The 18,283-nt window shown below is 32.4% G+C and overlaps 1 protein-coding gene across 19 annotated transcripts in view; it reads left to right on the top strand.

The window, feature by feature from the left end:
- The window catches only part of GPHN (gephyrin), a 525,210-nt gene that overhangs the window by 341,173 nt on the left and 165,754 nt on the right, over window positions 1–18,283 (top strand). For 8 of the 19 annotated variants that reach the window (XM_081513387.1, XM_081513368.1, XM_081513372.1 and 5 more), the window contains one exon: window positions 6,150–6,206. The exons of 9 other annotated variants lie outside the window; for them this stretch is intronic. In XM_081513387.1, coding sequence (XP_081369513.1) covers window positions 6,150–6,206 — 57 coding nt within the window. Of the gene's footprint in view, window positions 1–6,149; window positions 6,207–8,365; window positions 8,438–18,283 lie in introns of all 19 variants that reach the window. 2 more of the 19 variants (XM_081513376.1, XM_081513380.1) reach the window with 2 other exon arrangements.

An 18,283-nucleotide genomic window follows, 5' to 3' on the forward strand; every position in this document is an offset into this window, starting at 1 on the left:
GCTGCTACATAAAGATTATTAACTGAAAATATTCTAACTTTGTTTAAGATCTTTTTCGTCTCTATTAAATGGAATATTGTTTTCTCTTGGTATTCACTAGCATTTTGTCTAAGTTTTTGGATGATAGGAAACTGAAGGCTGTAGAAATACAAGGAATAATGAAATTAAGAATACTATCTTTCAGCTTAATTTAATATCTTTGATTCCTATAAACTTCTTCCTAAAAGTTTAGGGTATGTTTTGTGTAAAAGCAGTTCAACAAAATAATCTGTCCCATCATTATTTCAGTAGCAGAATTTATTAGATATAGCCATAATTCAAATCAATATAGTTAACTGGCCATGTCTCATTCATAACTTTACTAGAGAGCATATCCCAAACTAAACTATTTCTTAGATCTTTATATTTTTAAATGATCCATATACCAAAATTTGCCAGGTATTTTCTTGCCCAAAACTTCAGGATTATCTACTCTCCCTTTTCATTCTACTTTCATTAAAGATACAACACACGTTAATTCAGAAATCCATTCAATGAGTATTTTTAGTGTATATTATGTCAAATACTGTGCTAGGTTTTAGAAGTATAGTAGTGGATAGACTTACTGAACCTGACCTCAAAGATCTTATAGTGGAGCAGATGTGGGAAAAAAAATTACAAAAAATCTATCAAAGCTTTGATAGTCTAAAAAAGCTCCTCTCATCTTATAGGGTAAAAAATAAATAAATGAATAAAGGGCTGTTTACTTAGCCCTTTATGAAACAGTAAATAGCTGTTTCATAAAAAGAGAAAATCAGCAAAGAAATATGTGGGGGAAAATGTACTCTCACTAAAAATCTATTTAAAATTTTCTAGTCAAATTGATAACTATTTTTAAATTATAATCACTACTATAATGAGCAGCGACACAAATATTCCTAGTCACACTAGCAGGAATATAATCTTGTATGACGTTGCAAGCAAGCTATATATTTTAAAAATATTTTGTTTAACCAGTCATATTATTTCCAGAAATTTTTTGGTGGAAATTATCAAACAGAGAATGGAAGACTTAATTACAAGATTATTTATCACAGCATTATTCATATTCATGAAACAGAATCAACCTTAATGTCTGTGGTTAAATAATTTATGATATGTATGTATATATGAGTTATTTATATTATTAAAAAGTCATATTTAAGAATATTTAATGGCATGGGAAAATGCTCAAAATATAATATGTAGTTTAAAAAAGTAGTAAGCAAAATTGCGTAGAGATTAAATTATAGGTTATTTTATAATCTAAATTTTTTACTAGAGCAGAAAAATACAAGTTTTTCTGGTTTTGTTATTTAGACAGGATCTGGTAATGACAAGGATAGATGTCTTTTGCCTGCTTCATAAAGCCAACTATTTGCTTGTGTTTATAATTGTATTTATACCAGGGTATTTTTATATGCAGGCTAAACCATACTATTCTTAATCTTATTGGATAGAAAATTATATTTCAGTTGAAGTTTGAATACAAACTTTTTTCTATCTCCTCTATAAATAATAAATAATTCTTCAGAAAATACACTATACTATTTAAAAATTGTCTATTCCAAAGTGCCTAATAACTCTTTTATACTGTACCTATAATGGGCTTCTTAATTTCTTTATAGACAGATAAGAAATTTGGGGAAAAAAGATCATGGATTGAATTATTCTCTAGATAGTGGGCAGGAAATAGCATGCTTAAAAGTCTAATTTTGTATAGATCACATTATTTCAAAATCAAAGCTATCATAGAAACTTAGGGATCAAAATAATATGTGTAGTAAAATAAAAATATTTGAAATCATAATAAATCATTAGAAATCATAGCCTTTAAAATAAAAGATTTCCTAAGTATACAAATTTTTTGTAAGCCAGGGGGAGGTTGGTGGATCTGTGACTTGCTACCAAGATTCTTATTTTTGACTTCTTATTTCTTCAGTATTCTTTGCAGTATTTCCTTGATCTTCTCTATCCTTTTGTTGGTTTGCCTTTCTCTAGAAATGCATTAGATTATTTTTCCTTGACACACAGAATTACTGCTTCTCTTACTTTCATTTCTTCCTTCCTTTTTTACTTTGCCTTAATAAATCGCAAGTGAAACAGAATTATTTTACAGTGAAGCACCAGTTTTACTGAAAGGCCTAAAATATAGTGAATTGAAATATTAACCAGATCCCCAAAAGAATTTCTTTATTCACAAATTTGTTTAAATTTTGAATTCTCAAGTAAAACTTCTTAAAAATCTCCTTCTCCAATCATAACTATCAGAAGCAGTCTATAGCTGTATCAATATATATTAGTGATATTGGTTAGAAGACAGTTTCTAAGAAAAAAGTTTTATTTCCTGTTAGTGATACCCATACTTTTTTTAAAAAGTGGCATAATAAAACAGGATTAAAAATGTCTGTTTCTCAAGGTCGTTCTAAACATAAATTAGATAATTCTAAAAGTAAAACAATTCAGTCCCTAGGACAAACAAACAGAACTGTTTTTTTAATCTATACAATCTTAATCTAAATCAATACAAAATATATTAGGGGACAAAAAGGGGAAGTCTACATTAGTCATTCTGTAAATGAAAGCCCAAATTTAATGAAGAGATCTCAGAGCCAGAGAATTTAATACCAGCTATTTACTTTTTTTTTATTTATAGGTCTCCAGAAAGCTACTGATCCTAAGACCTGGGTTCTCTCATCAATAAAACAAATATAGAAAATATGTAACCTTTTCTCATAATTTTTCACCAAAATCTCACCACTAAAAGGAAGTGTTAATGCATACACCTAGTGATATGGGCCCTTACCTTAACATGACTTTTACAATCCAAAAATTTCTTGAAGTTTCATATTTTGTTTCAAAAATTAATATAAAGATGATTTTCTACTCCAAAATCTTGTATGTTTGCCTTTGAAAAAATATTGACATTTTGCTTACAACTACTTATTATTGGCAAGAGAGATAAGGGTGAGTTGGGGTAATTTTCTGCTTTGTTAATAGTGGAAATACTTTTACAGTATTTACAGAGCTCAGTTTTGGAGAACCAAGCTAAATCAAAGGGAATCAACAACTCATATTGTATGAACATCCAGGCATTTTCTTTTGTTGCATAATATATCTATAATTCAAACTCTTATTTTAAAAAAATCAATACCAATTGCAGTCTTTTCACCACTTTAGAGGCCACATCCTCATAATTAATTCCTTGGGTAGATTACCCAGTAATTAATTCCTAAAGACATATTCCCAGGATGCTGCCAAAGAAGTAAGTGATACAGTGCAGTCTTCTCAGGCAATTTTTAATGGATATCTTGTTAATATATTATAGCTGAGAGGCTGAATAGAAGATTGAAATGATTTTGATCCTCTAATTTATTTCTTTTACAATCTCAGTAAAAAATATTTACAGAAGAATTTCTTCAGGGTACAGAAATCATTAGTGATAATGTTTTTTGTTTTGCAGGTAACATTTTAGTTTTCAATATGTGTAAATAAACTAATAATTTTAACCAACCCATAGTCCCTACAGTTCTTTACATCCAGTTCTCAAGCTTCATTTATATTGCAGTGATCTTATATGTAGTATAAACATTTGAAGTTTAACCTCTTTTAGTTATTGATGGAGAATGTTCAGTCTCACAGAAAAATATTTATCAAATTAGCTATCATTATGAGGCTTTTATAATTATGATGAAGAATGAATTTCATTTTATCCAAATGCAAATCTTTTATTATTTCTTTTAAATTCTAACCAAAGTAAAAAAGTAATCAGATATCTAGATTAGCTGTGAATTTCTTTTATTTATGCTATTCCATCATAACTGATGATTAAGTGTTGACTAGAATAAATGAGAGCATTATATTTTAAAATCTATGATTTTACTTCTCTCTACAACTCAAATTTTATATTTTCAAATTCTTTCTGAAGTTTTTCAATATTAGTAATTATTACCTGTGTCAGGAGCAAAAAAAAATCACATGACACTTGAATTACAACCACTTGTAGCGTTGATAACCACATTGGTTTTCTAGAGTCTTTCTCTTATGATAGTTAAGAATTTGCAATGTCAGATTTAAATACAGAAAATCGGTGTCAAGCATTGACAGATCAGCTCTCTACTCCTAAAAATCTTTGTTTAATTTGGTGTGTAGTCTGTTTTTCACATCCAGAGTTCATGGTGATTGTCTTTTCTTATATTTCATTCTTTAAGCTTCTGAACTAGCACTTGCATTTGGAATTGAAATGATTTAGGAAAATTTTCTTCCATGCATTAATATAGTAACAAAATTTCTAACATAAATTGAATAGGTAGACAAATATACACACAGGGACATGTATACTTAATACAGCCTCTTATAAGCATCAGGTTTTTTTCCAACCTATTTATTTCCAGGCCTATTAAGGGAGTACAACTTTAAAGTAGAAATCAGGAATGGTGGATGTTGGTCTTGGGTTTGTTATTAACGTCCTGTGTAACCTTGACCTCATGTTGCTGGACTTGATGTAATTTTAAGCCTTCCAGAAATAAAAGATAATGTAGAAAATGGTGTTCATGTGTTACTATTAATATATAATAATTCAGTTTCTAAACATTTTTAGAAAGCAACATGAGGTATTAGACTATTTTTATATAAAACTACATAGTATATAATCAAGATATTGTGAATATCAATTTAAAAAGGAAAACAGCTTTTGATATAAAGGTGTTCTCTGAGATCAAATAAAATAGCACGAGAAAATGACTAGACATTATGAATGCACTGTCCATCAGAGGCCGTTTATTATAGAATGTTGCCATTCTAATTAGTATCCATTGTTTCTGAATTTGAGAATTTTTTTCAACTGAAAGTTGAGTAAGGATCAGTGATTATCTTTAGGATAGAACATTTAATTGGTGTTGAAGAATTAATAAAAACTATATCAAGTAAAACAAAAAGTTGACTCTGTTCTTTTCAGAGTGAAAGATGCTCTTTTCAGAGTGAAAATCCAATTTTCTCAGTATTATTCCTAAACAATCTCTTTATGGTATCAAAGATATCATAAAAAAGATAAAACAGTAGCCTGCCTCCAGAAATTATAATTTTGTAATATGGTCAGATTTCTTTTTCCTGAGGACTTTAACACTGGGAATTTGGTATCACATGGATATTTCATCTATTGTCTCCTAATACAAGCAAGACCATCACAACTAACTTGAGCTATGCTGGTCTCAGTGGAGACCATCATCCTGCACATGAAGGAATCCATAATGTAAAAGCACTTGATCTGAAGCTTCCTTTCAGTCTCCCCTGACTCTTTTTTTTAGTTTGTTTTCCTCTTTAACCAAAATATTAGTTATTGTTACAGCTCTATTAAAATAAAGGCAAAGGGATTTCTTGTTTATACCTCATCTAATAATAACACTTTGGGTTTAGAACCTTCCTTTTCTCATTTACACAGTGATTTGAAACAAATTTCTAAAATAGCAGTTTTATTTTCTTTTTTGTCGTCTTACCCAAGAAGAAAATTCAGCTGAAATAACTGAAAATTTTGAGGGAGTGAATGTATCTAACTTTGGTCTGGCATTAAAATTTTCTGGTTGGGCAGCACGATTGTTTAATTGGGAACCTCAGTGACAGCTGAATAACCTCAATGCTTGGGTCAACAAGCAGAGGAACTTCACTCTGTCACCTATCAAGAATGATGCTTGTCAAGATTGATCTCTCCACTTACAGAACACTCATGCATCTGGTGATACCACTGTTGTCTTCTGATATTACAATGGAATAGACATTAAAAGAGACAAAGTTTTCTGCATAGGTATATTTGTAATTCTTTGTTTTTTGTAAGCCAAATGCAAATGTAACACTACTCCAGATACTGCTTCATCAGAAGTCCCCAAGATAACCAAAAGTAAGTGCCCATTTCCTCATCTTAGGAACAGAGAGTCATAACAAAGACTGAATTCTAGCAACCAGCCTATTTGCAGAGCATGTCATATAGCCTCTGGGTTACTTAACTCCTTGGCCTCCTAAGACATATCTCAGAGTCGATTGATGTTTTTGCATGTATTATTTACTAATGTTTAGAAAAATTTTTAAGTTCACTTTTTCTTTATTCTGTCTTTTTTACCCATCTTCCCTCATTGTAGCAAATTAGACGGCCGGATGAAAGCAAAGGAGTTGCTAGTAGAGTTGGATCCCTCAAAGTAAATATGTTTCTAACATCTTTTGGCAAGATTTCGTCTATAGCCTACACTTCTTCCTTTTTGGAGGGTGGAGGGAGGAAGGGGGCTTTTTCCATTTTTCACCATCCCATTTTGTTTTATTTTAATATTTTTATTGGCTGTTGGGTCATATTTTTTTGTTTGTTTCAGCTACACATAGAGCAACCAGCTGAAGGCAAGCTGCCAAATAACTAGCTTTGAGTGGCACCCCAAACAAGAGACAGGGCACCTGCCTCATTTCAGGTGCCTATAATTTGGGGTTCCATAGTAAACCGTTCCTCTGATTGATGTCACTGACTATGTGTTAAGTTCCTGATACACAGAGAACTAACATTTATTTTCAGATTATGATATCCCCTTTTTTTTGTTGTTAAAAGTAATTAAGTGTATTTTAGTGCCATTACCGTTTGTAGTTCATTCCAGAAAAATAATTATCAGTTAATAACATGTATCACATATATATATAATCTTAAGAATTAGAAAAGGAATTTCATATGATGCTATTATATTGAGCTCACATATAGCTAATAGTAAGCACTCTTAATCCCCTTTGTTTTATTTGTCAAAAGTTAAAAATTGATATAATAATCAAAAGAAACTGATATTTATCTAAATGTTTGCCCATTTGTGTATGTAGCCTACTAATATATCACTTAAGATTTTTGATCTAATGGTACCATTTGGTAATTTTTAAATATCCATTTGGTCAATATGTCTTGGGCACTCGATATCTAACATTTAATCACGATGAAAAGATAAATAAGTTATCACCCTTAAGAGACATAGGCATAGCCAATTAATCACTTTTAATGCTGCCACCATAAATGCAAGTTGGAAATTTTGCTGAATTTTAAAAATACACAGAGAAACCTTCAAAATGAGCCACTTCTTCTATCTCAGTCCCGTGTGTCCTAACAGCAATAGTAACTGCTAAATTAATCAAAATGACATAAATCACTGTACTGGAATGTCCCAATATTCAGTAACTACTTTGAGGCTAATATTAAGTCATTTTAAAATTTTACACACCTCCAGTTTATTTCCATTTAACAATTTATGAAGCACTAATTTCTGCACTCTTTCCTCTCCTTGCCTCTTCTGCCTTCTTAATTTTACTTTTTGTTGTTGTTTATTTATCTGTATGTGTGCACACATGAGTGCACATGGATGAGGGTGTGTCTGTATGTTTGTGTCTTTTATTCCAAACAAGCCATCTTCTCTGTTCTCTAACACTGCTATATACTGGGTAGCATTTTTTTTTGTTATTATTTCACTAAGAATAATCAGAGGGGCTTGGAAGTGTTGGTTATATGCCTATCTCAAAAGCAGGGCAAACTAAAATTATTTAGTCAGAAAAATATGACTTTATGTATCTTGATGATATATCAGTAGCATTCCTCACTGTCTACCTGTGAGGTATCATATTTTAATTTTTAAGGGGACATAGATCCATTATTGTTGAGACTGGATTATAACTCAGACTCAAGCGAGAAGGTGCAGTTTGACATAACTTTTTGGAAATGACTGATAGTGAAATCAAGATTAAATAGCATTCATAACTGCAGCACCATCTGCTATAAACTGGATTATATGTGCGAGTATACCTGTGTTGATCTTGAAGTTAAGCTTTTGGATGCATAGAACTTCAAGTTGTAATTATATGTTTATTGTTTTTAAGTATATATACAGTATGATTATGTATATATATATATAAATACATTTAAGAACAAAATATTCATTTTAGGGTTCAGTCTATTTACTTGGATATGGATGAAGCTTTAAATCATAAAGTGTGTTTGGGAAAGAAAGGCAAATTTCATGATTCTTAAGTATCTTTTTTCCATGTTTCTGCAAAATAGAAAGTTTTAAAGTGAATCTATAGGGAATTATAAGAATAGTTATGGTATTTGTTTTCTCTAACACTTTGGGGAGAAAAGATACTTTAATTAAAATATTCTCATCCTAGTCACGGCTTATTGAGCATGTATTCTTGCACTGTACAAAGATCTTTGATGTTTTGAGATGTTTGCCAAAGGCAGTGAGAAATGTATAATGCTATGATCTTATTTTTAAAAGGAAAAAGGAAAACTGAAAAGAGAACAAGTTGCTTTTTCAATTCATTTTCTGATGTTTACATGTAGCTCCATCGAAAGCTGGAGGAGCTCAGAGATCACCTAGAAGGCAATGTGAAAGGATACTCTCTCAGAGTAAATGTACGATTTCACTCGGTGATTTTTTTTTCCCCAAACTTCTACTGACTGGTAATTCCAAATCAGATTGGTTTGTCCGCTCATCTCCATTTTTTTTACTTTCTGTCTCTTTCTCCCTATCTCTTTCTTTCTTTTTGAGCTGTAGCTTCATGCTCACATTTATGAAATAAAGATTAAATTGTCAGGGTAGAAGACTTTTAAGCCAAACTAACATTGCATTTGATTTAATAGCATTCTGGCTCCAATGCAAATTAAAAACCTTTTTTTCCCCAAAAATCTGTGTTTCTTACACAATTGTGTAATTTTCTGAGGATCTTTTCATGAGACTTCATTTGGAGCTTTCCATTGACTGTGTCTTCTGTCCCTTGTTGGATGTGTCAGCAGGATTCTAAATTATGTGCTGGATCCAAGTGATAGAACTTTGATGATTCCATTTCAGTTGTCAAGGAAAATATTCAATATTAGAGTCTCATTATAGGTAATCTGGCAAGTAGATACGTCTATTCTGAGTTAATAGACTTCTCTTAACTCAGACTCTTTGGGAATAACTAAGATAACTATTTTTTTTTTTTGTCTAAAAATAAGAAAATTAGGCAGTAAGAATCTTCACTATGAACACTATTATGTAACATCTTATAAACTCTTGAGATAGTGGCTAATCTCATGACCCAGGACAACACTTTGAAGGAGAACAATACCTTATAGTCACTCAATGCTGTCCATACATCATATAGGCATACTAACAATCGTACTTTTGTGACTGATTAGTTCAGACTCAGAATGCTTGGTCCTTCTCCTGAGTATATCTTTTCAAAATAAATAGAATTAAAATCTCTGAAATGGTATATGGTATAAATACAATAGAAGAAAAACAAAAATACTGCAGTAAATAATTTCTGGCTTTATTTAACCTTGATCTCCTACTTCTGGGGCTTTAAAAAGAAGTTCCTAAGAATCTTAGGTCTGATTTACTTCTCCCAAGATTATTGCCATACCTTTAATTCATATTGCTATAATAGTTATGAAGGATAGAATAAAAAATAATAGTGCTATGATAATTCTCTGATTTCTCAGCTTTGTTTTTAATTTGTACTCTATGTATTATGTGTATCTCTTCATTAAATTTATGATTACTAAAGTTCAGTTTTTAGTAATATCAATCATTAAATACTGATAGCTAAACAGAGGAAGAAATTAATACGTATCTCATTGTTCTACTTCTTTCTTTTGAGCCAGTCCTTCTTTTCAGTCATATTCTTAGAGAATTTGAAAAATCATCCACAGTCATCCCCAGAATCTATTCCACTGTTTTAAGAAATTTAAAAGATTTTTATGAATTTTATAATTAAATAAGTCTAGATACATCTGGATATCATTCTAGAAATTCCTAAAATGAGTCTCATAATGTGTGTCTATAGTGCCATATTCTTCCCTAACCAGTCATAGGAAGTGATGTTATTTTTCTTTCAATGAAACCAAGACCAGAAAGTTAGACTTGCTAAGGTCTATATGGTAGGGTGTTCATGTTAGATTAGGGTTAATTTGAAAGCTCTGTGCTTTGAAAATTGGGTTCTCATACCACTCCAGTTTCCTCAATACCTATACTGCAAGGAGAAGTACATAGTAACTAGTCTCAGTGTCCTCACCTTTTGTTTAATTTCACTATGTCACACTTTGTTCTAACTACCTTTTTTCTGAAAAGACGGAATATAAAGTATATCATCCTTAGATTCCTGTTAACTGGAATACTAGGCAAAAAATTTGTTTTAAATTGTCAAAAGACAAATAATAGTATCTTCTCTACCGAGTTCAGCTAAGAAAAGATACAAATCAAATATTGGCTGAATGTTTAGGTTTTCTCCTTTCCTGTTAATTCCCCCAGAATGCTTTAAAATAATGGCTTCCTAGGTGGCTCAGTGGTAAAGAATCCACCTGCCAGTGTAGGAGCTGCAGGAGACACAGTTTCAATCTGTGGGTCGGGAAGATGGAGGAGGTAATGGCAACCCACTCCAGTATTCTTGCTGGGAGACTCCCATGGAGAGATGAACCTGACAGTCCATTGGGTTGCAAAAGAGTCGGCCACATCTGAGCATGCCTTAAAATATGCCTTGCATGTTAAAAACTGGTACTTAGAGGTAGAATAAAGTTATTCTCAGTACCATAGGCTGTATCGACAGATTTTGTTTCTAAAATGAGATAAACTGGCATATAATGACCTTTTCATTTTGTGGAAATTTATTATCGGTGTCCACACAGAAGAGCAAGTATATGAGTGCTTTTTAATTCATTGAAACATTGCTAAATATTTCAGAGAGATGAAAGATTCAGAACCATGTAGCCACTTAAACATTTAATAGTTGAAGAAGGTGAGATCATTCAGAAGTTTGGGATAAGGCTTTAATTAAATCAGTGCTTCAACTGGTATCATCTATATGATATATTGTTTTTTTTAGAGGAAAGAACCCTGCATTTTTATTTATTACATATAATCAGTGATATAAAGTTGGATATTCTATTAAGCAATTATTTTTAGAATAGTTTTGTTTTTATTTCTCATGTGAAAACATACTTTTTTATTTTACATGGATTCTTCTATAGCAGAAAATAGGATGCACTTGATTCTTATAAATTAAGAATGTATCATCTTTTTCTGTACTTTGTACAGAGCTGAAGTATTCTGAACCCTAAATTGGTTTTTAGTAATTTTAATAATAATAAAATTATCATCTTGGACCCTGGAAAGAAGCTTAAATGTTAAAACATTCAGAAAAAAAGTAGATAAGTGCTTATGAAATAAAAACAAAAAGAAATGAGAGGAATAAAAATACCTCAAAGCCACAAATTTTGAATTTTAAGTCAGTCTATATAATACCCTGGTAAATTTCCATTCATCTACAAATATATGCAGATAGTTTTGGGGTAATCAAATATGTTAATTTTTTGAAAGACTTTAACAAGTAGTAAAAGGGAAGATGACTTATGAAAACAGATTACTGGCACATTAGTGAACTAAGAAGAAAGGTGATGAAGTAGAAGGAATATGATGAGTACTTGCTATGCTAACAAAAAAAAAAGATGGTATTTGAAGTGGAAAAAGTTAAGGAAGGAGTTATCACATAAAATAAGACTGTATTTTTATTAAGAAAAATGTTTAAATCAAGTCAGAAAGCAATGTCTTTTGAAGAATAGTTTTTCAATGTTTAGTAATTTCCTGAACGCTGAAATAAGACTAGTATGAAATAGGATAACAAATAATGAATTAGATAATTGTAATTTTACAGGCCTTTAAGATCAGTGTTTTGATTCCAGCTCTAGTTCTAAACTAACACTTCTTTATATGTTGATGAATTGTCTTCAGGATATTTGCACTTTTGTGTTCATTAAATTAATGCTCTAACTCAGGGATCAACAAACTACAGCCCTTGGGCCAAATCGTGTTTCTCTTTTGTGGGTCCATGACCTAGGAATGATTTTTGCATTTTTAAATGGTAGGGGGGAAAGTCAAAAGAATATTTTATTGTAGAATGTGGAACATTATATGAAACTAAAATTTCAGTGTTCAAAAATAAAGTTTTATTGAAACACAGCCACACTCTTTCATTGTATGTAATCCGTGGTTGCTTTTGCACCACAACAGCAGAGTTGAATAATTGCAGCAAAGACCATATGGCACAGAAAGCCTAGACTATGTAGTACTATCTCCCTGTTTGCCAAGACCTGCTAAAACTGGTTAGTGTGTCAAGGTGACATTGACAAAGAGGTTGTTATAGTAGAGGCTGTGTGAAATTATTTAACAAGTTGAGAAAAGGAGAGTTGCTCATTTTTTCTCGGGATGGTTACAGGTCATTCTGCATGGAAGCATGCACTGAAAAGAGTTGATCCCCTGAAATTTCTTACCTTTACATTTTCATTCTTCCTTTTTATATTATTTTTTCCAGCTGCTCTCTTGTCACATGCCAAACACACGCACCTGAACACTAAATACACTCACCATGAAATTACATTAAACACTTCAAAGGTAGAACTGTCATATGGATAAAGTACGGATTATTAATTCCTCTTCTCTGGGCGGGGGGGTACCCTTACAGAGATTTAAAGATAAATTGAATTCTTGCTCTTTGAACTGTTTTAAAATGTGTTTTTAGAGTATTTTTGCTGCACACAGTGCGTTTTTTGTTTATTACTTCCTTGTATCTTAGTAAAGATATTTCCTCTGAAAACCATGATCATCTTTTGATTTCTGCTAAATTTCCTATTTGACCCCACATAAAATCATAAGTTCTATAGGAAATTTCATACAACTAGGAAAGACATTCTAATGTGATCAAGTAATACATCATGTCTTAATATAGCATTTAAAAATCCTTAAGTGTTTACATTGAACCAACCTGCTTTGATTGAGATGAGGAAAAACAGCTGGACCATTAGTCCTTACATGAATAATCTTTAAGTAGCTTTTAAATGAGTAAACATCACTTTATGTACTCTTCCTTTAAGCAAATTTCAATGTTTTTTGGTTCTTGTATGTAGAACATTGTTTGGGCCTCCTAAATCTTCCTTCTTTGGCATTTACTCACATTAATAATTTACTATTTAATTTATAACATGTAACATCCTGAGTATCTTGGTAGGTAATGTTTCATAATATGACCAGGTTACAATAATGATAAAGATGGCAGTAAATAAATTTTAAGATTATCTCTTTAGAAAACAGGCTAATTTTGCTTTCGTTTTATTAGCATTCACTTAACATGTAAAGTGAATTAATTCAATCCTGAAGTTTAACTTCTACTGAAAAATAGCAAAAACCTTTCTTGTGCTTTGAACCATCTAATACTTGTAAAATTGCCTACAGTAGCCTAAGACATCACTTGGACTGGAAGTGACACATCTGTGAGGGATTTAATGCTTATTATGGAATTGCCCTTCTTAGAATTGACTTTAATACAAAAATACGGTATTAACAAAAGATCTCCCTGACAAGTAAATTTCCCTAGTAATTGAAAATGGAGCAGTGAGAAGGAAAAAAAAGACAAGACTCAGACTATTTTGAAAGATAAAGTTTTCCAGTTTTATGGGTATAGTTATAGGAACAGAACAAACATGCTGAGGAAGGGTTTCTTAGAACTAGTATCCTGCTAAAGAAAATTAGATGTGTATATGGCCAAAAGAAAGGTTAAATTTCTTAATATGTATAGAATTTATCATATTTAGAAACTACCTCTTAGTAAACTCATTAATTGGCAGTGATACATTTTATCACAAATCTTTGTGATGACAAATGTAAAGCTTTCTTAATATTAATTCACACAATTCAGTTTTTGAGGATAGGAAAAAAAGACTTTGTATATTCACTCATTTAACAAACCATTATTGAGTGCCTACTATTACATTCCACTGTGCTGAGTGCTAGAAATATACTAAAAGAACAAATCAGATAATGACATTTCTGATTTCTCCACTGTGCCGACTTCTTCTGTTCTTTATTTTCCCACCCTAACTTTGTATTTTGGAACTTCATAAAGAGTATGTAACTAGAAAATACATACTTAAGTATTTAACTCACGTGGCATTGTGACAGCGTAATGAAAGAAGAAGCCACAATATTTAATATGGCATGTGACAACCTGGAAAGTAACAATAGGGCAGAAAATTAGCAAGTCAGTGTCATGAAAAAGTCACAAAAAAATCAATGAAACATTCTGATAAAATATGGGTCTAAAGAGTTTTGTGTTCAGGTTTTTAAATATCTTTTTGTTATTGCTATTGGCTTATTTGTTTGTTTAGATTCAGTACTACAGAATGGATTCAGTAATGAGAATGGAATAGTAGGAAAAGGAAATCAGAATCAGAATACTGAGCTGGCTTTGACACCCTCTTTAAAGAGTAACATGAAAATGTACAGTAGAGTCATTCTATAAATAATCTCACATGTCGTCTGCTAACGTTATGACAATGTGATCAGTGTAGTACCACAGGAAAAAGGAATCAGTGTTCCACTTTCCTGTTAACGTTACCTGAGCATCTTCTCAGCAAGACCAGACCAGATTCTAACTGGGGTAGTCTTCTCCGTCATGGATATTTTTTAAAGCTAGGTATTTTTTTATCACAAGGTTCTCCTCAAATAGTATGAACCTTGAGATTTCAAGCTCAAGTGTCTATTTTTAAGACTGTTTCATTATCTGGCAAATGTGTTGGTGATGGAGCCTCCTAAACTTCTGAGACACTTACTGTGCTATAACTTCCTCTTTAACAGTGTTTTCTTTTCCCCACTGCAAAACCAGGCTCGGCTTCCCTCGTGCTCATCTACCTATAGTGTATCTGAGGTATACTTTGCACGTGTTTTCTTACATGGTCAACAACATGCTCGCCCTCACCATTCTTCTTATTTTATTTTCCTTTTGCCTTAATTTATTTTGCCTGGCACTTTGCACTTGGCTGAAAAGGATGATGGTACCAAAGAGAAATAACTGTTTTAAGGGGAAATTTGTATATTTTCATACAGTACTTTTTTTCTGAGTAACTTTTTTCTGGCAGTCACTGTATCATATTGAAATGGTTAAAGCCTAAACAGCCAACTTGATTGTTGCCACCTCAATTCCGTAAAGATTCCTTTGAACTGGGTAATTTGTTATTAAACCCTTATTGGCTATGACAAAGATTCCAGTTTGCAGACTTGTATAGGTCTGTCTCTGGTAGCTGAAGATTTACAATGAATTAGTAAAATCTTGTCCCATTAGTCATAGAGAAAAGCATCCAAATTGATTATTAAATGAGAATTTAGTATGATTCCCCTATTTTTATGTAAAATAGAAGATTCACTCCCTTTTAAAAAACTGATTAGGTTATTCAGGAAAATAGTCTCCTTGATGCTTGTATAAGGTTTGTACAATCTAGGGCTTCCCAGGTGCCTCAGTGGTAAAGAATCTGCCTGCCAGTGTGGAAGACTCAGAATCAGAAGATGCAGTTTTGACCCCTGGATCGGGAAGGTCCTCTAGAGGAGGAAATGGCAATCCACTCCAGTATTCTTGCCTGGAGAATCCCATAAACAGGGGAGCCTGGCATGCCACAGTCCATAGTGTCACAAAGAGTCAGACACAACTGAGCACACACATATAGCATCTTAAAATCTAGAAAAGCTTATCACTCATGAGATTCATGTTCTTTTGCCGCTGCTGCTGCTAAGTCGCTTCAGTTGTGTCCGACTCTGTGCGACCCCATAGACGGCAGCCCACCAGGCTCCACCGTCCCTGGGATTCTCCAGGCAAGAACACTGGAGTGGGTTGCCATTTCCTTCTCCACATGTTCTTTTAACAGAGTACTTTATGTGAACTTTGACCTATGTTCTTTGCCGTTTTAGAGATTTAATTTCTTGCTCTTATTGTGTTAAACCATAGTATTAATGGATTTTCTAGTTGTATAAGCCACAGTCACAGAAATATTAACAGACTTTGAATATCCTTTAAGCCTACTGTTCAAAGCAGGGGCACTGTTGAGTAGCTAAGAGAAAAGAGTATATGTACCTCAAAATATGATTAGTAAATAACAGGACTTGAATAGCCTGTGAATTTTTAAGATTTTAACTTTTTACTTTGCAGACATAACCTATTTCTACATATAGTTACTTTGTGAAAGCTACTATAGTTAGTATATGCAGGCCAGTATTGTCAGCTTAATTCTGATTGCAGAAATATTATGTCTGAATGTCATACAAAAAACAGAAAGATGGCACTATCTAAAATACCAGATAATGTATACAGAACCACAAGCAGAAAATCATCCTTTGACTTTAAAACTTTGTAAATAGCCTTCCAAAGAATGGCGCTGCTAAACCCGTAGCTTCACAAAGATTAATTTATTGAGTTAGTAGAATTACAGCTATCTTCTTTAATTTTTTCCTTTGTAAGTTGCAGCTGTTACACTTTTTTTTTTTCCTTCTTAACTGATTTTTGGACAATTGATTTTTTCTTAAAATGTGTATTTGTAGAGAGAAACAAAGTAATGAAAAGCAAATGAATTACTTGTGATATTAGTAAAGACTTTTGAAGGAGAAGATTGGTACCATCTCACCACCACATTTCCCATAGGTCTTAATCCCCCAGGATTATGATTCCTAGTGTAAAAAATATATAACCCATTTCTTTCTGCCACTTCATCCAGGCAATTCTCCATTTCCCATGAGAGTATTTAAGAAGTCTACCATTGGCATCATCTCCAGTCACAGCCTACAGCATCCATCAGGGTATCACTTTCTCTGTGACAGCATGTGTGCAGGAGGGCTCTCAGGTTGGAATGCAAAACTGGTTTCTGGGGGGATGGTATTGTGTATGCTATGGCCTTTGCTCCATAGCACTCAGCTCTTAAATGAGCTCTGGCTTCACTTGGATTTGTTTTTTTCATTATGACACGTAAGATTTATTTACTTGTCATGAAATGTGTTCCTCCTTTTGTCATTTGTGGCAGGGTTTCTACATTTCTATACTCAGTGCCCCATCTCTGTGGACTCCATAGGTGGTTTTATGTTTCTCTTACTATGTGACAACCTGATAAATGTTCATCTCCTTTATCTCATCTCAATCTTCACTATGGCTCTGTTTGGAGAAGATATTATTGTCACCTCATTTTGCAGATAAGGAAACTGAGGCTCAAAGAGGTTAAATATCTTGCCCAAAGTCATAAAAGCTGCCAGATAAGTAGTAGAAAATTGTTTTGTCTTAAATACAGTGCTTTTCACTTTTCATGATTATTAAAAATCATCAGCTGTCTGAATGGCGTGCAGTAGTCTTGTATTTTCACAGTATATATTTACTTGGTTCAGGTTGATTATGTAGTTTTGGATTTTGTCTTATCAGAAGATACAGGTGTATCTGTACGATACAAAACTTGAGTTTAAGGAAGTATTAGAAAGCCATTCCTTTCTATAATTGCTTATTTTTCTTGTATTTATTCATTTAATAAATATTTATTGAGCACCTACTATGCTCTGCTTAAATACAATCTTCTAGCTATTTCTTGATCTTTGAAATTGGCTTGACACTTAAAATGCATAAAATATTATGAATGTAATGAGATCAGTGGCTTCAGTTGTACACTGTTTTTCATCCCTTCAAATCAGGTTAAAAAAAGAGGAGACGAAGCAGGGGGAACTCACTTCCAGATTTCTAACTAACATTCAGTTTTGTTCCTGCAGTGTTCATTTTTTTAAAAGCCTTTGAAAAAAAGTGCTTTAGAATTCCCTTAACTTAAACCAAAGCCAGAATTAGTACTATTTCTTGGTAGAAATGGTGTTCTTTCTGACTTATTTAGAAAATTGAAGTATATACTAGACATAACTCTTTTATGATTTGTAACAGTATCTAACCCCCCCAAAAAATTGAACCCTGTAAAATCTTATTTTTAGTGTCTTAGATTTCCCAGTAGCGAGATTCATTTAGATAATTTGAGATTTTGAAGCTAAATTGATTTTTCCTGTTGAGTGGACAGAGACTGAAGCTTAATTGTTTTTACTTAATGCTTAAGAACTTTTAGGGAACTTCCCTGGTGGTCCATTGGTTAAGACTCCACACTGCCACTGCAGGAGGCACCAGTTCAATCCCATCCTTAGGGAAGTAAGATCTCACACACTGTACAGCAAAAAAAAAGAACCTACCTAAAGAAAAGGTGACATTTTTAAGTTGTAACCTGCTAATATGCAAAACAGTTGCTGTTGGAACTCTTAGATGAATTCTGATGTAAACAAATCTTGATTGACAATTTGTAGTTGTGTTGGACAATGAAGCTCCGTATACTTCTGGATTGATCTCTTAATCAACCATATTTATTATTATGATCATCACCATCCATCATCAT

The sequence above is a fragment of the Giraffa tippelskirchi genome, chromosome 7 (genome assembly GCF_054371585.1).
Source record: "Giraffa tippelskirchi isolate mGirTip1 chromosome 7, T2T-mGirTip1v1.2.pri, whole genome shotgun sequence".
Lineage (NCBI taxonomy): Eukaryota > Metazoa > Chordata > Mammalia > Artiodactyla > Giraffidae > Giraffa > Giraffa tippelskirchi.